Source organism: Oncorhynchus kisutch, linkage group LG3, assembly GCF_002021735.2.
Source record: "Oncorhynchus kisutch isolate 150728-3 linkage group LG3, Okis_V2, whole genome shotgun sequence".
NCBI lineage: Eukaryota > Metazoa > Chordata > Actinopteri > Salmoniformes > Salmonidae > Oncorhynchus > Oncorhynchus kisutch.
In genome coordinates this window covers 64,450,680-64,478,513 of record NC_034176.2, presented here as the reverse complement: position 1 = coordinate 64,478,513, position 27,834 = coordinate 64,450,680, and the positions used below count along the sequence as shown (strand labels likewise).

General features: G+C 41.8%; 1 protein-coding gene across 1 annotated transcript in view; it reads right to left on the bottom strand.

Annotated features, from left to right (window-relative positions):
• LOC109887362 (polypeptide N-acetylgalactosaminyltransferase 18) overlaps positions 1 to 27,834 on the bottom strand; it is an 87,331-nt gene that overhangs the window by 9,101 nt on the left and 50,396 nt on the right. The window contains exons 4-9 of the mRNA XM_020478766.2: positions 21,619 to 21,802; positions 19,290 to 19,487; positions 18,687 to 18,801; positions 9,775 to 9,960; positions 6,746 to 6,883; positions 4,624 to 4,719 (exon numbers count right to left, since the gene is read on the bottom strand). Coding sequence (XP_020334355.1) covers positions 4,624 to 4,719; positions 6,746 to 6,883; positions 9,775 to 9,960; positions 18,687 to 18,801; positions 19,290 to 19,487; positions 21,619 to 21,802 — 917 coding nt within the window. The remainder of the gene's footprint in view (positions 1 to 4,623; positions 4,720 to 6,745; positions 6,884 to 9,774; positions 9,961 to 18,686; positions 18,802 to 19,289; positions 19,488 to 21,618; positions 21,803 to 27,834) is intronic.

Below are 27,834 nucleotides of genomic sequence, written 5' to 3'. Positions count from 1 at the left end.
TGTAGTGATCATAGTAGCCTTATCTAAGAACACAAACATGTGGGCATAATATAGTGTTTAAGAGATCATACAAGAGGTTTTGTACTGATCTTATGTTGAAGATGTATATAGTATTCACTGGTCGGTGTCTTTTAATGAGGACCAACCAGACACTGAACTTTAATAATTTATGAAATTGTTTATTCCAGTTACTAATAAGCATGCACCCATTAAGAAATGACTGTAAAAACTGCTAAATACCCATAATTATTTTTTTTAAAAAATTGTATGGTTGACAGGAAAGAGACATAAGCAATTGCCAAATTGGCAAACATACTGTAAATTGAGAAATCGTGTGACTAAAATGAACAAACTGTACCATGAAATAAAGATAAAAAGGATGATAGTAAAAAGCTTTGGAGCACCTTAAATACAATTTTGGGCAAAAAGGCGAACCATTCATTGAATCAGATGGCCCAATCATCACAAAAACCCACTGATATTGCCAACTACTTCAATTATTTTTTCACTGGCAAGATCAGCAAAATTAGGCATGACATGCCAACAATAAACTCTAATCCTACACATCCATGCATAACTGACCAATGTATGAAAGACTTTTAGAGAATGGCGTTGGAGGGGATGGCTGCTGTTTTACAGGCCATTAACCAACTGTGCTATTATTTTTTTTTACACAAACTGGCCGAAGATTTTTTCTTTAATGAATCCGAAGTGAAGGATACACTTTCTCCGAGACCAGGCCCAAATCCCAGTAATTTGCGTGAAGAAAAGACGGAGGTACAAGGGGCGGTAATCGGGGTGCCTTATGAGAATTTGTTGGTGAGTGGATAACCCACCTCTACCATCTGTTCTATTGGCCAAAGTGCAATCACTGGAGAATAAATTGGATGAGCTCCGTTCGAGACTATCCTACCAACGGGACATTAAAAACTGCAATATCTCATGTTTCAGAGTCGAGGCTGAACGACAACAGGGATAATATACAGTTGGCTGGGTTTTCTGTGCATCGACAGGACAGAACAACTACATCCGGTAAGACGAGGGTTGGTGGTGTGTGTCTACTTGTCAATAACAGCTAGTGCACTATGTTTAATATTATGGAAGTCTCGAGGTATTGCTCGCCTGAGGTAGGGTACCTCATGATAAGCTGTACTATCTAGCAAGAGAGTTTATCGATATTTTTCGTAGCCGTCTATTTACCACCACAAACTGATGCTGGTACTAAGACCGCACTCAAAGAGCTGTATAAGGCCATAAGCAAACAAGAAAATGCTCATTCAGAAGTGGCACTCCTAGTGGCTGGGGACTTAAATGCAGGCAAACTTAAATCCGTTTTACCTAATTTGTAGAGGGGAAAAAAATACCTCCTTTACTCCACACACACAGGCGCATACAAAACTCTCCCACACCCTTCATTTGTTAAATCTGACCATAATTCTATCCTCCCGATTCCTGCTTACAAACAAAAACTAAAGCAGGAAGTACCAGTGACTTGCTCAATACAAAAGTGGATGCCACACTACAGGACTGTTTTGCTAGCACAGACTGGAATAAGTTCTGGGATTCATCCAATAGCATTGAGGAGTATACCACCTCAGTCAACAGCTTCATCAATAAGTGTATCGATGACGTCATTCCCACAGTGACCGTACATACAGTTGAAGTCGGAAGTTTACATACACCTTAGCCAAATACATTTAAACTCAGTTTTTCACAATTCCAGACATTTAATCCTAGTAAAATGTCCCTGTCTTAGGTCAGTCAGGACCAACACTTTATTTTAAGAATGTGAAATGTCAGAAAAATAGTACAGAGAATTATTTCATCACATTCCCAGTGGGTCAGAAGTTTACATACACTCAATCAGTTGCATTGCCTTTAAATTGTTTAACTTAGGTCAAACGTTTCAGGTAGCCATCCACAAGATTCCCACAATAAGTTGGATGAATTTTGGCCCATTCCTCCTGACAGAGCTGGTGTAACAGTCAGGTTTGTAGGCTTTCTTGCTCGCACACGCCTTTTCAGTTCTGTCCAAATAGTCTATAGGATCGAGGTCAGGGCTTTGTGATGGCCACTCCAATAGCTTAACTTTGATAATCTTCAGCCATTTTGCCACAACTTTGCTAGTATAATTGGGGTCATTGTCCATTTGGAAGACCCATTCGCGACCAAGTTTTAACTTCCTGACTGATGTCTTGAGATGTTGCTTCAATATATCTCATAATTTCCCTTCCTCGTGATGCCATCTATTTTGTGAAGTGCACCAGTCCCTCCTGCAGCAAAGAAACTCCACAACATGACGCTGCCACCCCCGTGCTTCACGGTTGGGATGGTGTTCTTCGGCTTGCAAGCATCCCCCTTTTTCTGCCAAACATAACAATGGTCATTATGGCCAAAATGTTCTATTATTTTTGTTTCATCAGACCAGAGGACATTTCTCCAAAAAGTGTGATCTTTGTCTTTGAATTGTGATACAGTGAATTATAAGTGAAATAATCTGTCTGTAAACAATTGTTGGAAAGATGACTTGTGTCATGCACAAAGTAGACTTGCCTAACCGACTTGCCAAAACTATAGTTTGTTAACAAGACATTTGTGGAGTGGTCTAAAAACTAGTTTTAATGACTCCAACCTAAGTGTAGTGGTGTAATAATGTGCTGTATGATGTACCGTTTTTGTGTGATGCAAATGCTTTAATCTCATTTGGATCCCATTGGCTCATGGCAAAAACTTGACCTTATTCAAACCATTTGTTTTGTTGTTGTCCGTTTTAGTCAGTTACAAAACTACATTTAAGAAAAGTACACCATGTCTAAAGATTACTTTTAAATATTGCCTGCTCCCTAGTGTTCTCACTACTTAGAAAATGTACTCGCTACTTCTCTCAAGCCCCTTTTAATGACGGTGCTAGCAGCCACTAGTGCTAGCTAGCTACTGTAGCTGGCTACCGACCTAAACATTAAGCTAGCCAAGACCAACACCACAAACAAATAGACTATACAGCTACAAGTAGTGAGTGGAATTAACAAGCAGACTGTACTTAACAAGTTAAATGTCTCACCTGTGATTAAATGTTTTTTTTTTACACACATTGCTACGTGTAGCCTACTTTTCTACATTTCCCACACCGAATAGCCTGAAGCCACAGGGCTCTTCTCGCAGGCTCCATTTCCCTACGTGGGAGAATTACGAACCATAAATTATGATTTTTGACCTGGCTACATGTACATTGAGCAATACAGCAGCTTTTCAGCATGTTTTGTTATTCATGTATAACAGAAAATAAATAAATCTAGATTACGAAGTTGCCTCTCTTACAATGGGGGGGTCAATAGAAAATAACGTGGTAGAGGGGAATTCCTTATTATTACGTGAATACCAACTGGGGATCATTAGAAAATACAAATTCTAGTCTGATCACATAAAAATCTCAAGGCATTGTTCTTAGCCCCTGGCTAGCTAAACCACAGGCTAGTTGTAGCTTTAGTTGGCTAAGTGAGAAGACATTAACCAGCCTGCATAGCAACCATTCCTTAGGCATAGCAACCAAATATATATATTTTTCCCTCAGATGGAAGGTTGAAATAGTATGAATTTACTAAATGATGTGTAGAATGCATTAGAGGCATCATCACAAGAATATGTAAATTAAGTGACCGTGCAGCTTTTGTGATTGGACAGTGAGCATTCCAGGCATTGTTCTTGACCCTGTTTCACACTGCCTATTTTGGCTGGTTATTCTGGGGCTAGCCCCGAAAAGTCGATGCTAACCCTGCTCCGGAACAGGACCAGCTACAGTTGGCCTGGGCTAAGGTTGGTGCTAGCCGACCTTAGTATGTGCAAGTATAAACACTCACCCGGGCCTAAAATCTCACCTTCTGCAAACTTGAGAAGTCAATTCAGAAACAATAGAACCAAAGCTCTAATAAGAAATTACTGCTGCGCATATTTATGGCAGAAGAATATACAACTAGGTAGCAGTTGTAGAAAGTTATTTGAGTTTCAATTTTTGTTTTAACATTTACATAGTCCATGGTTTCTCAGTTTTCACAACATTATGGAAATTGTTAGAGGTGAGATAGTGCAGAGACAGCAGTTGTGCTGAAATAGGGCTGTATCATTCTGCCAGCCTGACCCAGATAGAAACAGTGTCAGGGGATGCTCTCCATCTCAACAGCATTGTAGTGGCTTCCTGAAATGAACTGCTAATGCCTGTCTGGAGACCGGGAAAGTATACCTTTTATAAACACTTTTGGATTATTTATTTATACTCTCTCTCAGATTGAATGAAGTTCAGATATAAAGCCCATGGTGGATGGGGGCCCTTAGCAGTGTGGTGAATGATAAGTGGAGTCCTGCTGGTCAGCTGGTAGATCACAGGTGCTGCCCTTACTAAGCCATAAAAGAGAACAGACACGTTTCATACAATAATAGCTCTTTAAAAGGGACCAATCGTACTGTAGCAGAGTCGTGGACTGAATTTCACTGATAAGCCTTATGCAAGATAAGAAAGGGTCAAAAGGAGGGATAAAAAAGGCGGGCTATACACGTGGGAGATTTGACACAGAGACAGATGTGATGATATAGTGATGTGGGCTGAAGAGGGCTCGAGGGGGATCTAACCTGAGGTGTCATCCCATGACAGAGGTACAGGATGGGGATGTTGTCGGTGTCCGGCCCCTGGTCCAGACACAGGTCACTCTTCAGAGAGTTCTTCAGCTGAGGGAGGAAATGATCACAAAGGGAGTCATAATTTGACATGTCACTCAATCGGCTAGTTCAGGGAGAGGTTAGCTGTGTGACAGAGAATCGATGAGACCTTGAAACGATTCAAATATTCCTGCCATCACAGCTCCCTATTCAATCAAACCAGAGAGCAGGTTTCCGGTATAACTTCAAAACAACACATGGAGGGAACTATTTTCTGTTCTTTGCAGAACAACATGACATAGAACATAAATGGAACTTGTAATCCAAACATGAAGCCTGGTGTTTACACAGTTATTTCAATATGTAGCAGTATTTATTTTACAGATACAGTCAACAGGTTTTTGTGAGGAGAGGGGAGGTACTCTGGAGGCAGGGATTGGTGGCTGGGCGGATTAAGATGCGTTTGCCTTGCTCTCCGTGAGGACAGGATTAGGTACGGATATGACATTACAAGGACACAGTTAGAGACTGTGCCTGTCAACTCCCCACTGGCACAGGATATGTCTCATTCTGTCAGCTGATCATTAAAACGCCAGGCAGCACCTGGGATACTCGTCAGGGACTGAACATGATGGAATAAAGTCTGACAGACAACATCTAACCATTCCACTCAGGTTCCATGAAATGAAAAAAACTATAACGTGCAAGGTTCATGCATGAGTGAATAAAACCTGGGGCTGCTTGTCAGTGTGGGGTGTAGCATGACCTTTGACCTCAAATGCTGTGCTGAACAAAGTCTGCATTCTAGATAATGAATTCTGACAAAAATGATTGACAAGTTCATAAAATGCACCTAGCAAATGCAGAGTAATGAGGACATTCTATTTTTGAACCCACTTACTACTTGAATTCATTTTAATAAGGCTGACCTATTTTCCTCTCTGTGTCTTACTACCTTTCATAATAATATGGAAATACAGAGAAAGAAACCAACCATGAAATGAAGACCGTACTCCAATGACACTGCTTTTTGGGTGTGTCACTGTAGATTCAGGCATATTGCACTAATGCACTGTGGCCCCACAGAAATAAAGCGGTTTGTGTTGAACATGAATTGCTAATATAAATCCTGCCAGCATGCCCTCATGGCCAGAATACAAATTCAGAAACATTTGTCTAGCATTGCTGAGAATTCCACACAGGCAGATCTCTGTGAGAGGAGGTGACATAAAACAAGCTCTGCTCACCAGCCCCACAATATGTGCCTACTCAATGGTATAACCTTTGGGTGGTGGAACATTCTTGATACACACAGGAAACCTTTGAGCGTCAAAAATCCAGCAGTGTTGCAGTTCTTGACACAAGCCGGTGAACATGGCACCTACTACCATACCCCGTTCAAAGGCACTTAAATATTTTGTCTTGACCATTCATCCTCTAAATGGCATGCATACACAATCCATCTCAAGGATTAAAAATCTTTATTTTACCGGTCTCATCCTGTTCATCTGCACTGATTGAAGTGGATTTAACACGTGACATCAATAAGGGATCATAGCTTTCACCTGGTCAGTCTATGTCATGGAAAGAGCAGGTGTTCTTAATGTTTTGTATACTCAGTGTATGTGCATACTATACAATGGTTTGTCCCTTACTGTATGCGTGTGTAAACAATAGACTTTACTCTATGTGCATACACAGTGGACAGATTCCTCTGCGTAGACTGGAAAAATAAAGCTTTAGCACTTGGGCAGGTCTGTGTACTGTATAATCTCCAGCAAGTCTTCTGTCTTCTCCCGGAGTCTGAGTTCCTGCACCTTTTCCACATCATGCCCACATTGCCCAAGCTTAAGCGTGCCAACCCTTGCAGTACACACAAAGACTGAGGCTATGGTAGGCATGTCCACGTGTTTTAGAGCCAAGCTGCCACAGAAATGCATCTCTCTGTGAAATTAATGTATTCCTAACTGCAGTCATCCAAATCGTAACTCAATGGATTATGATTATTTGTTCAGGCATGGACCGCATGTTTTTTTCTGTGGAGGTTTTACTTGACATAGCATCTCAATTCTTTTGCAGAGGGCATGTTGCTTACCACTCCATATGCAATGGTGTCTGTGTACATCCTCATCTCTGGATAGATGTTGACCAGGTACCACCGAAACGTCTTACACTGGAGCCTCTTCCTAAGGGCCTTCCTCTCAGAGATATCTCCAATGTCTATTCCTGAGTCCTACACACACACACAAACACAGCGATAAACAGTTTGACCTTGATTGCTGTAAAGATACAAATTCATAAAGATATCATGCATAGGAAAGATTATATGTGCCAAGCTCTTAGGTGGAAAGAGGAATCATATTCCCAGTTTCACTGATTTCAGAGAGGCAATGTGACATAACTCCTGTGAGCCTTTCATGTTCCTTGTATATAGAACCGCAGGACTCAGTGACTGACATCATTTAACATCTGCCATTTCCTCAGTCCTCACGCTGCAACAGCCACGCTCTGGCACAGCCTTCCTTCTGCAGCAAGCTGCCACTCCTGTCCACTCTACCCCAGTTATCTTAATTGCTGCCTCACTGACAAACTTAAAAGCTGAAGCAGACCTGATAGATCCAACATCAACTGCAATTGAGGAAACTTGCATCCTTCTGAGATACAATAAACGGACTAACGAGAGTCTAATAGACAAAACAGCAACAGCTGTGACTTGAAATGGAATAGGTTTCTAATACGTTTGGACATAATAAATTCATGAGGCTAATCCCGAGGCCAAATTTCCCTCCAAGCTGGTTGAGTAGAATAGCAGAACTCAGTGTATCGATATCAATTTAGAGATTTGCCTGCTGATGCTCATCTATTTGAAAGGAGTTTTTACATAATTGTGAATATTGAGTGCAAATAGGAAAACTATAAAGCATCTAATCAACTCAGCCTTTGTTCAAAGAAACACCAGGCATCTCTGCTAATATTTATATATAGTTGTGTGTGTGTGTGTGTGTGTGTGTGTGTGTGTGTGTGTGTGTGTATGGGATACACACACACACACAGTTGAAGTCGGAAGTCTACATACACCTAGGTGGCAGTCATTAAAACTTGTTTTTCAACCACTCCACAAATGTCTTGTTAACAAACTATAGTTTTGGCAAGTCGGTTAGGACATCTACTTTGTGCACGACACAAGTCATTTTTCCAACAATTGTTTACAGACAGATTATTTCACTGTATCACAATTCCAGTGGGTCAGAAGTTTACATAAAGGCACCATCAATTTACTGTAAGTTAAACAGCTTGGAAAATTCCAGAAAATGATGTCATGGCTTTAGAAGCTTCTGATAGGCTTATTGACATCATTTGAGTCAATTGGAGGTGTACCTTTGGATGTATTTCAAGGCCTACCTTCAAACTCAGTGCCTCTTTGCTTGACATCATGGGAAAATCAAAAAGAAATCAGCGAAGACCTCAAAAAATAAATTGTAGACGTCCACAAGTCTGGTTCATCCTTGGGTGCAATTTCCAAATGCCTGAAGCTACCACGTTCATCTGTACAAACAGTACGCAAGTACAAACACCATGGGACCACACAGCAGTCATACTGCTCAGGAAGGAGATGCGTTCTGTCTCCTAGAGAAGAACGTATTTTGGTGCGAAAAGTTCAAATCGATCCCAGAACAGCAGCAAAGGACCTTGTGAAGATGCTGGTGGAAATGGATACAAAAGTATCTATATCCACAGTAAAACGAGTCCTATATCGACATAACCTGCAAGGCCACTCAGCAAGAAAGAAGCTGCTTCAAAACCGCCATAAAAAAGCCAGACTACGGTTTGCAACTGCACATGGGGGCAAATATCGTACTTTTTGGAGAAATGTCCTCTGGTCTGACGAAACAAATATAATACTGTTTGGACATAATGACCATTGTTGGAGGACAAATGGGGAGGCTTGCAAGCCGAAGAACACCATCCCAACCCTGAAGCAAGGGGGTGGCAGCATCATGTTGTAGAGGTGCTTTTGCTGCAGGACGGACTGGTGCACTTCACAAAATAGATGGCATCATGAGGTAGGGTAAATTATGTGGATATATTGAAGCAACATCTCAAGACATCAGTTAAAGTTAAAGCTTGGTCACAAATGGGTCTTTCAAATGGACAATGACCTAAAGCAGACTTCCAAAGTTGTGGCAAAATGGCTTAAGGACAACAAAGTCAAGGTATTGGAGTGGCCATCACAAAGCTCTGACCTCAATCCTATAGAAAATGTGTGGGCAGAACTGAAAAAGCATGTGAAAGCAAGGAGGCCTACAAACCTGACTCCGTTACACCAGCTCTGTCAGCAGGAATGGGTCAAAATTCAACTTATTGTGGGAAGCTTGTGGATGGCTACACAAAACGTTTGACCCAAGTTAAACAATTTAAAGCCCATGCTACTAATTGAGTGTATGGAATGTGATGAAAGAAATAAAAGGTTAAATAAATAACTCTACTATTATTCTGACATTACACATTCTCAAAATAAAGTGGTGATCCTAACTGACCTAAACAGGGAATTTTTACTAGGATTAAATGTCAGGAATTGTGAAACTGAGTTTAAATGTATTTGGCTAAGGTGTATGTTAACTTCAACTGTATATATACACACACACACACACACACACACACACACACACACACACACACAATGCCATATAAAAGTGGGATCTACAAAAATAACTTTAGTAACAGTTATTTTCACAATACAGGTGTAGGATCTTAATTTGAGCCAGTCTGCTACAGCAGAAAAATAATCCTGCTGCAACAGAAAATTTTAATTAATGCACATTTCTTTTAGGGGCTGACACATTTTTCATAAGGGAAAATTAAGTCTGACATTTCAAAGTGGAATTTACAAACGTCAGAAGCCTTTTTAAACCTCAAATACTCTACAAGTTTAAAAAAAACCTGCATTGTAGGAACGTTCTCCTGCAACAGGGTGATCAAATGAAGATCTTAAACCTGTACACTAACATATTACACTATACACTCTTTATTTACAAATCCCCACTAGCGAGACAATATTCCCACCCTGACCTCTTGCCCACCCTCCATTAGACATGGTTCAGTTAGCAGCTGACAAACTCTCACCTCCTGAGGGATGTTCCAGGCCATATACACATGGCTCTTAAACTCGTCCATCCAGACCTCCGCAACCCTCAGGGCATTCCGTCTCACGTGAGACGTCAGGTCCTCAGTGTAGGGCTTGTGGGCACGCTCTATATGGGCGATGCGGGCACAGGGCAGGACTTCCACACTGCCCCCACACTGCCACACCTGGTATTACACATAAAAAGACAGAGCAAAGCTTGGTTAATTATGTTGCCAGGCAGGAAAAGACCCAGAGCAGACCTAGAGCTCCAGAGGGTGCTCCAGTAGAAAGACAGATCAGAAGCCTCTTACTCTGAGGCTGACAGGGCTACATGAGCTCCACCTCTCCACTTGATCCAAAAAGCCTGTCAAATGCATCCAGGAAGAGGAGAACCTGGAGACTCCTTCATCCAGATAGTACTGTGAGGTGTTGAGGGTGCCAGAAGCCTCATCAAAAAGGAGCACCATGTCTTAACTGACATCTGACATGCTGTGTCTGACTTAGTGGTCTAACAGTTTTAATTGCTGATATGTGATGACATTTGGAGTCCCAGTGCCTTATGCTTAACGTCATTAATGCTAGGAGTGAGAGAGAGGGGAAGAGGAAGCGAGAGAGAGAGTGTTTGCGAATGAGAAAAAGGGAGGGAGAATTCAGTATGTCAGTAACAACATTCCTACAATATGGCCATATCTCCTGTTCTTTCTTAGACGTAATGCTGTGATTCAATGTGTTGTGATAAAACGTTCTGCGCTTTGTCCCCTGTGGCTCTGTGCTTTGCCTGTTTTTATCTCTGGCCCTGAAGAGCTCATAGTCTCTCGTCTCCATCCACAGCACAGCACTAACTGACATCTAACCGGGCTTCAACGGGCTAACATTCCATCCTGAGAATTCCTGAACACCGACATTCATTCCACATCTCCTCTTATCAGGTCCTATGTGCAAACATGTACTTCAAAGCTCAGATGTTGTTCCAGAGTTCTGATAGATTTTCTGGAAAGGTAATGCTCATTCCATAATGTTATCATTTCCTACATTGCTGCCCACAGCACTGCATGAACTGGCATGGAGAGTAGATCGGCTCCCGCTGTCTGCAAGGAGTTTACCTTCCCATGTCTACTTATAGCACTCAGGGACAGCCACAGAAATCTCTAAGTCGTCTATCAGGGGATACGAAACAGGACACACACACAGAGAGAGAAACAAGTGCACACAGAACACACAGTTACAGATTACAACAGTCAGACTACAGTGTTATAGGAGTGATACAGCTCAATGACGCAAGTCATGTAATTGATGATGTCTGTGACTGCTTTGCTGTGATCTATTTCCAAGGACGAGGCACTGTGTCACTTTCTCTCACAGAGGCGTTCAGTCTTGCTTTCCAGTGTCAGCTCCTCGCCTCTGTTTGCTGTGCTCATTTCTCCATGGCCAACTAACCAACTGGCAATGTCAACACCCACAGTCCCATTAGTATAATCTCCAGATGGGGCAAACAAATTGAAGGTGCAAAACAGGCATCTGTGAAAAAGTCACGTACATGTATGTCGATCTTTTCCCCTGACCTGAGTGAACTGGTGTTAATACACTACAGACAGAACTCTTCATCACTCTTTGATTGGAGAGGTGAAGTAAAGGTCCTCAAAAACTGCTCATCATCATCATCATCATCCTCTGATCTCTCAGCCCTTACGGCATTGTGCAGAGTATGGACACGCCAGATACAGAGAGATGATGACCTCAGACAGACAGATTACAGACACATGACCTCCGGTGAACCTTCAGGTAAACCATTTCACAACCCACTCATTCTCTCTCCTACATGTCAAGATTGCATTTCATGATACAGGAGCTGTGTATACACAGAGGGTGTGTTATGACAGTTTTCCAGCCATTGGCTTATTGCGTCAACATTGTGAATAGGATGTTGAACGGAGCAGTTCACAACACAGCGTGTAAGTGCCTTTGGAATCTATGGAATATTTCCTGCCTACAATAACTAATATAGTAAAACAGTCTTTTACCTGATGTTCAGTAAATTACTTCTGTGTGACACATAGGCTACATTAATATTCATTCTGTGCAGCATGTGTTGATTTTCCTAAATGTGCAGGTGTTACAGAATATGTATGCAAAGCCATACATTCTCAATGGGGTTGAATGGGGGGGAACCCAGTTACCGGTGAATTTTAATAAATAATTCATTTGAACAGCATGAAATGGAACTGTTAAATTATATGCTATGTCTAAACCTGGTTTCTCTACGGCCTCTGCATGGTAAATCAACACTCAGGGTGTGGACAGAAAGCGCATCTCACAATGCGTGTAGACCTATCATTTCATCATAACTTTTTTTCTTATGACAGGAAGGCCTACAGTTGCTGCTGCATAGTCTATGCTACAGCAATATAGAGAGTGAATGAGTGTCTAATTTACACATCTCCACCAGGCTTCAAATCACATCCAAAATATAGTAGCTAATTCTGTTAAAATAGATATATGTATATATACTATATCTACAGTGCATCAGGAAAGTATTCAGACCCTTTGACTATTTACACATTTTGTTTAAGACAACCTTATTCTAAAATGGATAAATACAGGTTTCTCATTAATCTACACACAATACCCCATAACGACAAAGTGAAAACAGGTTTTTAGATTTGTTTTGCAAAGTAATAAGACAAATACCTAATTTACACAAGTATTCAGACCCTTTGCTATGAGACTTGAAATTGACCTCACGTGCAGCATGCTGTTTCCATTGATCATCCTTGAGATGTTTCTACAACTTGATTGGAGTCCACTGTAGTAAATTAAATTGATTGGACATGATTTGGAAAGGCACACACCTGTCTGTATAAGGTCCCCCCAGTTGAAAAGCCAAGGCATGCGGTCGAAGGAATTGTCCGTAAAGCTCCGAGACAGGATTGTGTCGAGGCACAGATCTGGAAAGGGCACCAAAAAAAAATGTCTGCAGCATTGAAGGTCCCCAAGAACACAGTGGCCTCCATCCTTTTTAAATTGAAGAAGTTTGGAACTCCTAAGAGTCTTTCTAGAGCTGGCCACATGTCCAAACTGAGCAATTGGGGGACAAGGGCCTTGGTCAGGGAGGGGACCAAGAACCTGATGGTCACGCTGACAGAGCTCCAGAATACAGTGCCTTGCGAAAGTATTCGGCCCCCTTGAACTTTTTTAACAAATCAAAAACTGAAAAATTGGGCGTGCAAAATTATTCAGCCCCTTTACTTTCAGTGCAGCAAACTCTCCAGAAGTTCAGTGAGGATCTCTGAATGATCCAATGTTGACCTAAATGACTAATTAATTTTGCACGCCCAATTTTTCAGTTTTTGATTTGTTAAAAAGTTTGAAATATCCAATAAATGTCGTTCCACTTCATGATTGTGTCCCACTTGTTGCTGACTCTTCACAAAAAATACAGTTTTTTTATCTTTATGTTTGAAGCCTGAAATGTGGCAAAAGGTTGCAAAGTTCAAGGGGGCCGAATACTTTCGCAAGGCACTGTATCTCTGTGGAGTTGGGAGAACCTTCAAGAAGGACAACCATCTCCGCAGCACTCCACCAATCAGGTCTTTATGGAAGAATGGCCAGGTGGAAGCCACATGACAGCCCGCTTGGAGTTTGCCAAAAGGGACCTAAAGAATCTCAGACCATGAGAAATAAGATTCCCTGGTCTGATGAAACCAAGATTGAACTCTTTGGCCTGAATACCAAATGTCACATCTGGAGGAAACTTGGCACCATCCCTACGGTGAAGCATGGTGGTGATAGCATTATGCTGTGGGGATGTTTTTCAGTGGCAGGGACTGGCAGACTAGTCAGGATCAAGAGAAAGATTAATGGAGTCCAAGTACAGAGAGATCCTTGATGAAAACCTGCTCCAGAGCGAAGGTTCAGCTTCCAACAGGACAACAACCCTAAGCACACAGCCAAAGCAACACAGGAGTGGCTTCAGGACAAATCTCTGAATGTCCTTGAGTGGCCCAGCCAGAGCCCGGACTTGAACATCTCTGAAGAGACCTGAAAATAGCTGTGCAGTGACGCTCCCCATCCAACCTGACAGAGCTTGAAAGGATCTGCAGAGAATAATAGGAGAAACTCCCCAAATACAGGTGTGCCAAGCTTGAAGAGTCATACCCAAGAAGACTCGAGGCTGTAATCCCTGCCTAGGTGCTTCAACAAAGTACTGCGTAAAGGGTCTGAATACTTACGGAAATGTGATATATTTCATTTATATATTTTTTTAATTAGCAAACATTTCTAAAAATCTATTTTTGCTTTGTCATTATGGAGTACTGTGTGTAGATTGATGAGGATAAAAAAAAATAAATAAAGCTGTAACCTAACAAAATGTGGAAAAAAAAAATCAAGGGGTCTGAATACTTTCCGAAGATGTCATAGCCTACATCTTCGGGTAATACATTCAATGTAGTATTAGCCTTATATTTAGCTAATTAATGATGGTTTTCTAACTTATAAGCTTCTAACTTATAGCGTCCGTCTCTTGCACGATACACACGTACCTGTGCTCGCTGGTCTCTCCTTAAAAAATGCTCCTTAGCTCTTAGAGTTCCATGCAGGAAAATCTAGACTAGAATAGTTTGCTGGATTAGCTTTTCTTATACCAATAGACTATTCAAAGAGGGACAGAAGCTCGTTTGCTGAATGTTAAATATAGCAGCCAGAAGAGTGAACACAATATGGCGGTAGGTTCTAGCAGTTATTTATTCAGACTCATAATCATTCAATCTTCGTGAAGAGAAGTGAAAGCCTTCTGCATCTAATTCTGTCAATAGAATGATGAACAACAACAAAACTTATTTCATGTAACTGTTAGAAGTGAGGAAGGAATGAAGCAAAAATAGAGAGAAAGAGGTAGACTAATAACATTAAGGGTAAATATTATGCAAGGTATATACAGTGGGGCAAAAAAGTATTTAGTCAGCCACCAATTGTGCAAGTTCTCCCGCTTAAAAAGATGAGGCCTGTAATTTTCATCATAGGTACACTTCAACTATGACAGACAAAACGAGAAAAAAATCCAGAAAATCACATTGTAGGATTATTAATGAATTTATTTGCAAATTATGGTGGAAAATAAGTATTTGGTCACCTACAAACAAGCAAGACTTCTGGCTCTCACAGACCTGTAACAACTTCTTTAAGAGACTCCTCTGTCCTCCACTCATTACCTGTATTAATGGCACCTGTTTGAACTTGTTATCAGTATAAAAGACCTGTCCACGACCTCAAACAGTCACACTCCAAACTCCACTATGGCCAAGACCAAAGAGCTATCAAAGGACACCAGAAACAAAATTGTAGACCTGCACCAGGCTGGGAAGACTGAATCTGCAACAGGTAAGCAGCTTGGTTTGAAGAAATCAACTGTGGGAGCAATTATTAGGAAATGGAAGACATACAAGACCACTGATAATCTCCCTCGATCTGGGGCTCCACGCAAGATCTTACCCCGTGGGGTCAAAATGATCACAAGAACTGTGAGCAAAAATCCCAGAACCACACGGGGGGACCTAGTGAATGACCTGCAGAGAGCTGGGACCAAAGTAACAAAGCCTACCATCAGTAACACACTACGCCGCCAGGGACTCAAATCCTGCAGTGCCAGACGTGTGCCCCTGCTTAAGCCAGTACATGTCCAGGCCCGTCTGAGTGCATTTGGATGATCCAGAATAAGATTGGGAGAATGTCATATGGTCAGATGAAACAAAAATATAACTTTTTGGTAAAACTCAACTCGTCGTGTTTGGAGGACAAAGAATGCCGAGTTGCATCCAAAGAACACCATACCTACTGTGAAGCATGGGGGTGGAAACATCATGCTTTGGGGCTGTTTTTCTGCAAAGGGACCAGGACCACTGATCCATGTAAAGGAAAGAATGAATGGGGCCATGTATCGTGAGATTTTGAGTGAAAACCTCCTTCCATCAGCAAGGGCATTGAAGATGAAACGTGGCTGGGTCTTTCAGCATGACAATGATCCCAAACACACCGACCAGGCAACGAAGGAGTGGCTTCGTAAGAAGCATTTCAAGGTCCTGGAGTGGCCTAGCCAGTCTCCAGATCTCAACCCCATAGAAAATCTTTGGAGGGAGTTGAAAGTCTGTGTTGCCCAGCAACAGCCCCAAAACATCACTGCTCTAGAGGAGATCTGCATGGAGGAATGGGGCCAAAATACCAGCAACAGTGTGAAAACCTCGTGAAGACTTACAGAAAACATTTGACCTCTGTCATTGACAACAAAGGGTATATAACAAGGTATTGAGATAAACTTTGTTATTGACCAAATACTTATTGTCCACCATAATTTGCAAATAAATTCATAAAACAAATCCTACAATGTGATTTTCTGGATTTTTTTTCTCCGTTTTGTCTGTCATAGTTGAAGTGTACCTATGATGAAAATTACAGGCCTCTCATCTTTTTAAGTGGGAGAACTTGCACAATTGGTGGCTGACTAAATACTTTTTTGCCCCACTGTACAATTGATCAGAAATACAGTGTAGATATTGTTAATGTTGTAAGTGACTATTGTAGCTGGAAACAGCAGATCATTTATGGAATATCTACATAGACATACATAGGACCATTATCAGCAACCATCACTCCCGTGTTCCAATGGCACGTTGTGTTAGCTTATCCGAGTTTATCATTTTAAAAGGCTAATTGTGAATTATGTTAGCACAGCTGAAAACTGTTGTTCTAATTAAAGAGGCAATAAAATTGTCCTTCTTTAGACGAGTTGAGTATCTGGAGCATCAGCATTTGTGCAGTGACAAAGAACTTTCTTCTGAAACTTGTCAGTCTATTCTTGTTCTGAGAAATGATGGCTATTCCATGCGAGAAATTGCCAAGAAACTGAACGGCACACTCATTTGGGCTTATTAAATGTCTTTAATGTAGGGCTCATAAAATTGATTTAATGGCTCAGGCTTGAATTCTTCGATCAAAGCTCTAATCAAATCCAGACATAGGCCAATTTATATACTTTATAATGCTTTTGAATGACACTCCCGGTTTTGGCGGGAAAATCCAGGTTACCCGGGTGAAAAGTGATTTATGCTCAGGATGGAACATTTGTAAAATATTAAACCCTAATTCTCACCATCTAGCACAACAAAGTACATTTCTGCTTTGTGTTTAATTACCAAATTAAATTTGAGGGATTATCTTTCAGAAAAATAATCTAGATTTGGCCGCCGTCTACAGCTGGGTTTTTCATCAGACAGGACAGAAACATGTCGTGCCCTCTAGCTCCTCTATTTCCATTCCCTAGCAACACATTCTGCAAGCTAAAGCAGCACACAGGGGACGATTACGTTAAGACTGACACATACAATAAATAAATGAACACCATTCATTGTAAATGCCATTCATATGACATTTCATGATCCTTGTATATTTTCTTCCAGTGACAGAATGTGAACATGGTGCAGCTGTCATCCTGATACACCCAGGACATCCCCCTACAGATTAAGCCCAAGCCTAGACCAGAGAGGTCACCTGCACTGTGCAGCAGTGTTGGCCTTGTGTGTGAGTATCTCTGTGAATGTCCCTTAGCGCTGTTCTGCTGTCAGCCAGAGTGTGTGCAGGCAGGTGGTCTGCAGGCAGGACCAATATGCTGCACGAGGCCGGCCCTGATGTAGCTCAGTGCGCTTGCTGATCTGGGATCAGTTCCAGGGAATCTATGGGCTCCAGTCCTGCAGCTCTCAATTCACTGCATCTCCTTCTGTCAGACCAATGCCTCCCATCAGTCCACACATCCAGGACACAGACAAGGGCTGCAAGCTACACCACATTAACCCTCCATCCAAGGACCAGGGGTCACTTCCTATAGGACTCAGTCCAGATACAGACCCCAGCCATTAAAACAGCACGGGGTTCAAGCAGCACATCTGGAGGCACAGATTTCCTTTGTCTCTATTTTTAGAGGTAGTTACCTGAAATTATTCATCAACTGTTTGTACATAGCAGTATGCAGGACACTGATGTATTATGTAGGTGATAAAAATCACCAACATTTTCAGCAGAAAGCAATCAGCGGGGCCATTATCAAGCCCCAAATCTTAAAAGCATGTAATTTTTGGGAGGAAAATGACTTATGGGACTAATCTCCCTCTTTCCTAAAAAGTGACTGATGATTACATCTGTCATTACAGAGGATGGATATTTCCCCACTTTGGCATCAACTCTCTCTCACTCTCTCTCTCTACTGTCATCTAAAAAGGTACAGCTGGAGGAAGACTGTTTGTCCCGTCTCTGGGTGTTATTGTTGGAGTTGATTGCGGTTTTAGTGGCGGTATGTGTACAGTGAGTATAGCAGGGTTATTATTAGACCTCCCTGGGGAAGTCGTGCCTCCTCTGGCCCATCTGCTCATTGTACTGCTGAGATCACACTGAGTCTGCCTTGGAGACAGAGCTGAGCAGGGGAATGGACCATCACTCACACATACAGGGAATATACTTGACTGGAGGTATGCTCGACTGGAGGTATGCTCGACAGTCTGGAAATATGACATAAGATTAACACGAAGAAATATAACTGGCACAACCCAAAGCAGTCTTTGAAGTGTATAAAAGGTGTTGATTTAAATCTGACATTTTTCTTTGCTAGGAAATAAGGGGGCCTTTAAAGACTGAAATAGGAAAAAATGTAAATGAGTTTGGGGTGGTATAACTCCTCCTAGTCCTCTTACTATACATTGTTAATGTGTTCTAATTACAGACCGCACAACGCTTTGAGCCAGAGGACACTTTCCATAAAAAGGTAGGGCTGCCAAAAACAGTGTGGATTATTATCGTTGTTAATTCTCCAGGATCAGAGCCATTACCTAAATGAACAATGCCCTGTGCCTGCGGCGTTATTACTCACCCTGACACCCAGCTCCACGTTCTCGCCCCCATACACCTCCATCCCCTCGTCAAGCAGGCCAATCTCCTCAAAGTACAGCCTGTCCACCACGAAGCAGCCAATCAGAGAAGGGCTCCTACACCATCACACATGGAATAGATACATGTATTTACATGTGTTAGTCGACCTACTGGATACTTTGCTGAACTAAAAAAAATAATAACTTGGAGGCATGAACACAATCAATCAATCAATCAATGTATATTTCAATGTGTTTTATCCTGTTTTTGTCCTACAAGAGGAAATGTGTTTTTACGCTTTCATGTGTCATCCTCTCGGTATCTTGTACTTAAATACTGTATTTTCTCATTTGTACAAACTGTTACCCCAAATAAAATGTATATATCTATCAAAATAATATTGTGTTCCCATTACTTACAGTATATTCGAATATACCTGGATACTTAATTGGCATGTATACTGTATGTATGCATTTGCCTTGTAAATCAGAAAACACACTGCATGTTTTAACAGGTGTTATGAAACAACGCAACCATCACATTCTGCCTGCATACAAAAGAGCTGAAAGAATATATATTCATAAGTCCCCATATTCCTACCCACCTAATTGGAGCACTGTTGTTGGCCTGGTGCCACCAGGACTTGGGTGGGTTGAGGTAGCGGCACCACAGCTCCCAGTCGAAGCCCTGAGCAGACAGTGGGTACTCTTCAATCTCAAACGTGTCGTATTTGATGTTATCAAACGACGGAGAGATTATGCGTGTTCTGTCCTCCTGAATTCTCATGAGAACAGGCTCAGCCCTTCAAACACATAGTAGAATGCAATTAAGATTGAATACATGAGAAGCTCAATTACCTACCCTACACATGTAAATGAGGACCATGTGCAATAAATAAAAACTCTGCAATTAACTTTCTGTAACAACCCCTAAAAAAGATCCAGGGTCCATTGTAACTAAGGGTCCAAAAATGTATAATATAACCATGTGTATTATCTTACTATCACTGACTTTGCTGATAACTACTTTAGAAGAAAAATGTATTTGCGATGACTGTAATATGTGGTTGTCTCACCCAGCTAGCTTAAGATGAATGCACTAATTATAAGTCGCTCTGGATAGGAGTGTCTGCTAAATTACTAAAATGTATATATGTAAAGTTTAAGCCACTGGGAAAAAAAAATGTGAGAATAGAGCATAGATGTGTTAATGATTCACTTCTCCAAATGAGCACAAAAAAACAATGCAAACAGTATACAATAGTTGTGCAATCATACTCAGTAAAGGCTTGGATTAGCTACATACCAATAGTTACAAGTAGAGAAAGGGTGGCAGGTAGCCTAGCGGTTACAGCATTGGGCCAGTAAACCAAAGGTTGCTGGTTCCAATACTTGAGCCAAGAAAGTGAACAATCTGTTGATGTGCCCTTGAGCAAGGCATTTAACCCTTGTTTGCTCCAGGGATGCTGTACTACTGTGGCTGGCCCTGTAAAACAACACATTTCACTGCACCCATCTAGTGTGTGACACTAAAAACAGATTAGTTTGTAGAAGCTGATTTGGAAAATGAATCTATTGTATTCTGAACAAACCGTGTGCGTAGGCACACCTGCCAAGTATTCAGACAAACAATGAATCGGCCTGTAGCAAGTGCACATCTAGGTAAAAGCATTCCTGAGGGATGCCATTTGTGCTATGTAGGTCTAATACCGAATCAGCACAGATTAAAAACAGAAATATTTTGGATGCTGTTCAAACGGCCCTGACAGATTTGGGTCAGGCTGTTGAGACCACAATTCAACGGTATGAGAACTCTGTCAGAGCAATGATCGTTGTACCCCAGGGAAGTATGTGTAGGGTCTACAGTAGGCCTCACACACTTCCTGCCACACTGTCATCATAGACATGTCATGCCACCACACTAGCAACTCTTAGCTATACCTCAGGAGGCAAAAGTAAAATGAAATGCATGCTCTTCAACCGATCGCTGCCCACACCCGCCTGCCCGACGAGCATCACTACTCTGGACTGTTCCAACTTAGAATATGTGGACAACTATAAATACCTAGGTGTCTGGCTAGACTGTAAACTCTCCTTCCAGACTCACTTTAAGCATCTCCAATCCAAAATTAAATCTAGAATCAGCTTCCTATTTCGCAACAAAGCCTGCTCCACACACGCTGCCAAACATACCCTCATAAAACTGACCATCCTACCGATCCTTGACTTCGGCGATGTCATTTACAAAATAGCCCCAACACTCTACTCAGCAAATTGGATGCAGTCTATCACAGTGCCATCCGTTTTGTCACCAAAGCCCCATATATTACCCACCACTGCGACCTGTATGCGCTCGTTGGCTGGTCCTCGTTACATAGTCGTCGCCAAACCCACTGGCTTCAGGTCATCTATAAGTCTTTGCTAGGTAAAGCTCTGCCTTATCTCAGCTCACTGGTCACCATAGCAACACCCACCCGTAGCACGAGCTCCAGCAGGTATATTTCACTGGTCATCCCCAAAGCCAACACCTGCTTTGGCCGCCTTTCCTTACAGTTTTCTGCTGCCAATGACTGGAACGAATTGCAAAAAAAATATTTTTAAAAATTTGCCCACCAGTATTTCTACTTGCACATCCATCACTCCAGTGTAAATTGCTAAATTGTAATTATTTCGGCACATTGGCCTATTTATTGCCTTACTTAATTTCCACACACTGTATACAGATTTTTCTATTTTGTTATTGACTGTACGACTGTTTATCCCATGTGTAACTCTGTTGTTTTTGTCGCACTGGTTTGCTTCGTCTTGGCCTGGTCGCAGTTGTAAATGAGAACTTTTTCTCAACTGGCCTACCTGGTTAAATAAAAGGTGAATATAATTTTTTTTTTTTTTAAAGAGTGTGTTAATGTAGTGTGTGTGTGTGTCGTGACTCACCAGCCTATGTTGAACTCCACGTGGGCGTCGAACAGGGCCACAACCGGAGCGGTGGCCGCCCTCCACCCACTCACCCTGGAGCGGATCAGACCCTCCTGTTTATCATGGCGCACCACCTTGATGAAGCCGGGACGATGGCTGTTGGTCTCAGACACAAAGTCCTGTAGCTTCTCCTTCAGCTCATCTAAAATGAGACACAGACACAAGGCATGAATGCACACAAACACGAATGATTAGGCACACACACACGTAAACACACAATAATGTGTTAAACCTAGAGTTTCCTCAATCTCTGCTGAGGTAAGAAAGAAAGGCTACTGATGATACATAGCCTAGCCTACACCACACCCAATAGACTCCATCTTATCCACCTTGGGGTATTTAAGGGTAGGGGGAGGCAGCCAAAAGCACTCATGCTCCACTGCTTTGATCACTAGACCAAAGAACTTGCCTCCAGTTGTAGGGCTCCATAGGGCTCGCTGTGCATGAGGGGATATTGCAATCCTGAAGAATCAAACCGCAATTCTATCAAAAGAGTGAAAGTAAAAGCAGGAATTGGGCACAGTTGGTGCTTTTGGCCTCAGTAGAGTATTTAAAACTTTTCAACAAACCAACAAGTCACTACATCATCAGCTCAACATTAGGCTTGAGTCAAACTTTAGGTTTATGGAAACTAATAGGCCTAAATAAAGATGGTGGCATAGTGCCACGGCTTGTAAAGTGTTGCTATAGAGGTCAACCAAAGACTGTTTTTGACCTGTTTTTTTTCCTAACCCCTTTCTAACCCCTTACACTCATGGGTATTGGCCTATAGGGCTAAATTAAGATGTTTCTTACAGAAGAAACATGGAAAGCATAACCATGGTAGCAATTAAAAGGGAACAATTTGGAGATTATGGGGAAATTAGTGTTAGTCACTAAAGGTGAGGACACAACAGTTCACCTGACACAAGACTCAATCCAAACACTACACTGTTGATTTTATTTACTGGACTTTTTGCCGCATTTATTAATAACAAAATCTGTAAATACTCTGGATACATTCAGTAATATGATAAGAATATTCATAGGAAATTTGGGGTAGATGCAACATAATTACAAGGGTTTGAGTAAGAGGTCTATCTGGTGTCTCAAAATGGCCACACACCTCTCCAAAGTCTGCACAGTTCCTAAGTTATTTCAATGCACTTTTATGACTCAAAGAAGAGTCTTCAACTACAAGGTGCTTTTTATTGCTCTCCTAGATGTGCCGTTGAGGAACTAGAGCAAGCACAGTTGTAGTTGTTTGGAACACAGACCTGCATCCCCGCCATCACACAAATACTGCTGTTTACTCAATTAAAAAACGATCCATTACAAATCAGAAGCTGAGTTAGGGTGGGCATAATTTGAAAGCTTGTTCTATTGCCAGCATGACTAGCTAAATTATAAAATATGATCTTACAGTGTTCACAAGGCAATTCAGAGAAGCAGATTGTCATTTGTGTGCGCATAGAATGGAGTCATAAGTGCATGACACAATACAACAAACATAGGCTCATTCTGTTTAGGACAGCCCAGTGTATAATGCCATGGCATCTTGCAACTGATCATAAACCACTGTATATTACATGAGTTTTATGATATAGAAATGTGAAGTGCACATTTGGCTTGCTTGTATGACATCAAAGCAGTATTTATTATAATCCTCAATCTCATCTTTCAAAATACATTGAGTCATCATATGCACACCATTTCCATCACTCAAACAACAAAAAAGCTACAAAAAAGTTGCCCTATTAGCAGGAGTGGTGGGGGCAACTTTGACCCTTTTCACACCACGACAGATTCTCTAGAGGTTGAGAGAATACCCTTGGTTATACTGTTTTTAAATCATGTGAACTTGCAAATATTCTACATCTACCTTCAGAGGGAGCGCACAACGCTCACCTGACAGTTGCCCCCCTTGAAGCAAGGCAGTGTTTCTTTGTTCAGAATTTCTTTGTTCAGCCCAACACTCCTAGAGCAATACTTTTGAAACCGCTAAAATGTAGACATTTTCCTAATATTTGAGACTGATTTTATTGAGTTTTTACCTGCACTGAGCCACGTAAAACTATGGAAGCCCATCCCCACCACCAAAATAAATGTATACTGTCAATAGTAGATCATACAAAAAGGATATATACATTTTTAACATTGTGTGGTGATTTCAGAGGTGGCATCACAGGTCCCAGAGTAAAGTAAGTAGCCTTGGCTTGTGCAAGCTGGAACAGGCTCCTATGTGCCATCTCCTGTTTCTGTAGCATGAGGCAGCTTGATGTATAAGTAAACCCCTTGGACAGGACACTAGTCTATAGCAGGGCCTTACCCCCAATCTCCTTAATGGTGAGTGTCAAGCAGAGACACATTTTTTATTCAATTTTTTTAAATTTAAGCTTTATTTAACAAGTCAGTTAAGAACATATTCTTATATGTATTCTTCATTCATATTCTTATCAAAGACAGCCTACCCCGGCCAAACCCAAACGACGGTGGGCCAATCATGCGCCGCACTATGGGACTCCCAATCAGGGTCAGATGTGATACAGCCTTGATTCGAACCCGGGACTTTAGTGACGATGTGACCATCCATCCATCCATCCATACATCCATCCATACATACATAGTGCCTTGCGAAAGTATTCGGCCCCCTTGAACTTTGCGACCTTTTGCCACATTTCAGTTTTTGATTTGTTAAAAAAGTTTGAAATATCCAATAAATGTCGTTCCACTTCATGAGTGTGTCCCACTTGTTGTTGATTCTTCACAAAAAAAATACAGTTTTATATCTTTATGTTTGAAGCCTGAAATGTGGCAAAAGGTCGCAAAGTTCAAGGGGGCCGAATACTTTCGCAAGGCACTGTACCATACATACCATACATACAAATAAAAGCAAATTATGACTGAAACCGTGAGTAAACTATATAAGCAAATTCACTGGGGAGTTGCGATGAGGTGTTTTATATGGACCCCATACCCACCACCCCAAAAAATAAATGCATTGATATGCCTCATGATTTTCCAACTCATGCTTATCAACTACAGGCTAGAACACCACCAGCTGCAGATAGCCTAAATCTGGGCTGGTCAGGGAAAAACGAAGCGGTAACGTCATATATACACTGCTCAAAAAAATAAAGGGAACATTAAAATAACATATCCTAGATCTGAATACTTTTTTCTTTACATAGTTGAATGTGCTGACAACAAAATCACACAAAAATTATCAATGGAAATCAAATGTATCAACCCATGGAGGTCTGGATTTGGAGTCACACTCAAAATTAAAGTGGAAAACCACACTACAGGCTGATCCAACTTTGATGTAATGTCCTAAAAACAAGTCAAAATGAGGCTCAGTAGTGTGTGTGGCCTCCACGTGCCTGTATGACCTCCCTACAATGCCTGGGCATGCTCCTGATGAGGTGGCGGATGGTCTCCTGAGGGATCTCCTCCCAGACATGGACTAAAGCATCCGCCAACTCCTGGACAGTCTGTGGTGAAACATGGCGTTGGTGGATGGAGCGAGACATGATGTCCCAGATGTGCTCAATTGGATTCAGGTCTGGGGAACAGGAGCGGGCCAGTCCATAGCATCAATGCCTTCCTCTTGCAGGAACTGCTGACACACTCCAGTCACAAGAGGTCTAGCATTGTCTTGCATTAGGAGGAACCCAGGGCCAACCGCACCAGCATATGGTCTCACAAGGGGTCTGAGGATCTCATCTCGGTAACTAATGGCAGTCAGGCTACCTCTGGCGAGCACATGGAGGGCTGTGCGGCCCCCCAAAGAAATGCCACCCCACACCATGACTGACCCACCGCCAAACCGGTCATGCTGGAGGATGTTGCATGCAGCAGAACGTTCTCCACGACGTCTCCAGACTGTCACATCGGTCACGTGCTCAGTGTGAACCGGCTTTCATCTGTGAAGAGCTCATCTGTGAAGAGTTGCCTTAACCAACGTCCACATCATCGGTGCCCGGGGGAGCTGTTTTTGCTGGGGGTTAACTGCCTTGCATTTTCCACCTTACCGGCCCGAGGAGTTGAACCAGCAGCCTTTCGGTTACTGGCCCAACTTATTGTCTGCACATGCTTGTTGCCTTATTCAAGAGTATAATGTGGTTTGGTTCCAGTTTTCAAACGTGTAATCTGGTTGAGATGAAACCTTGCTTGCATAGTTGAAGCATACTGGTTGTGGCTATAGTCTACTGGGATAGTTCATAGGAATATTTACGGTAAAATGTCCGTTGCCGAGCGCCGAAGCCTCTTGCGGCACATGACGTTCCGTTGCTGATGTGAATTGAAAAGTGAATATACATAATATGTCAACTGAAATGTCACGCTGCCTCCCCTTCAACTTTTGTTAATGAGAAGAAAAACATTTGTCGTACGCGGAGCTCAAATTCAGAACGGTAGTCATTCAAAACACATAATGAGTTGTAAAGACCCTGAGCTCTGACGTCATGTATAGCATGTAACTGTGCAGCCACACAACTTTGAGGTACCACTGACTTAACCTGAAACATTACAATTCACTCTACAGGACAGGAAATCTTTACATTCAGAGTAATTACACATTGGGGAATAGCAGCAGATGAAATGCCAGCAGCAGATTAATTTCAGTCAATTACAAAGAATATTAAATACACTTTAATGAGCTGTGTTGTGTAAACTTCCAGAGAAATGCCTACAGTATGAAGATACTCTTCCAACGTGCCCTTGTTCAAGTCTCAGCGTTCTGCTGCATCATTATAAAGTCGAAATATGTGGTAAATGACTCTGCACACCACCACCAGGCACCTGCTTGGTTGCATCTGACGTGCTATCAGTCATCTCTCACAATGTTCACCAGATGGTATGACTACAGGCCAGGAACAGAGGGACCCCTAAGCACTACAACTACTGTGCTGTGTATGGCTGGCAGCCATAATCCAATAATCACACATTTCACCATACTAAACAGTCCACCTGGGAGTAATGACTTACTGTAAACACTAATGGATCCACAGAGAAAGGGACAGAAGGCCTCACTGCCTACATTTTCTGGGTGGTTCCCTTTTCAGTCAGTACACACATTACAACACAACACTATGGGGATTGCGTTCCACCGACATTGACTGAAGAACCTTTGAGAAAGCATTTGTAGCGATCCAGCAAACTGGGAACATTCGGATGATAACATCCCAAAAGCATTAAATTCAAAATGTTTTTGGTGAAATATCCTTGGAATGTTCTCCTAACATTCACTAAAACATCTAACAACCACCACACATTCTCATTAGGTTTCCCGGTTATCCAGGTACTATAGAATCTCACTGAATAAAAAAAGCACATGAGATCTCTACTAGACCTAAGATACATTTTTCAGCAAATATAATACATGCAGCAGAATTTGAAAAAGTACATGACTGAATTAGATTATTTATAATACAATGGTACATGTATTTCTAATAACCACTCCAGCACCATGCAGTCCCAGTTCAGGTCAAGTAGATTGTGTTCTGAGAGAACCTTGTTTGCTGCCTTGAAGCACAACACCTTGCCCTTGAAATAGTTGTTCTTTTTGGCTGAGCGCACTAGCGTTTTGTTTATCCTTGAGCAAAATTTGTCCCTCATCGATCTTTGAGGAAAGTTCAATAGCCCAACTGGACGTGCTGTGAATGGTGGGGCTGTTCCATTTCAGAAAATGAGCGCTGGTTATAAGCTGCTAGATGTTTCACAAATTGTGTTAATGCTTTCAGAGTGGCACATATCAGTTCAGTGATGGAATGGGGAGTAGCTAAATGACATTCTCTGTTCAGATCATTCCCTTTATCAGTCTCCTCAGGAAAGCAATTGGCACCTTAAGGGCTGATGACGTTTCATCAGCCGCCTTAAGTCATTTGTTTTATACAATTAATAATTAAGAGATTCAGATGTGTGTGAATTGAGAAAAAGAATGATGAAGTGTAATGGTTTCTAATGAATCATAATAAAGCACATGGAGTTACAGGTTCATTACCCTGGGAACGGCTGATGACCAAGAATATCAATCTTTTATGACTGATACCCTAACTGAAGCTCCCTATGAAATTCTCATGTTTGAATGTAATAGGCACAGTCCTACAGTTAGAGCTGTGGGAGTACCCAGCTGCACAAAACTGCAACATCCTCTCAATTTGTGAAGTCATCAAGTGCAAAGTGTTTTTCATA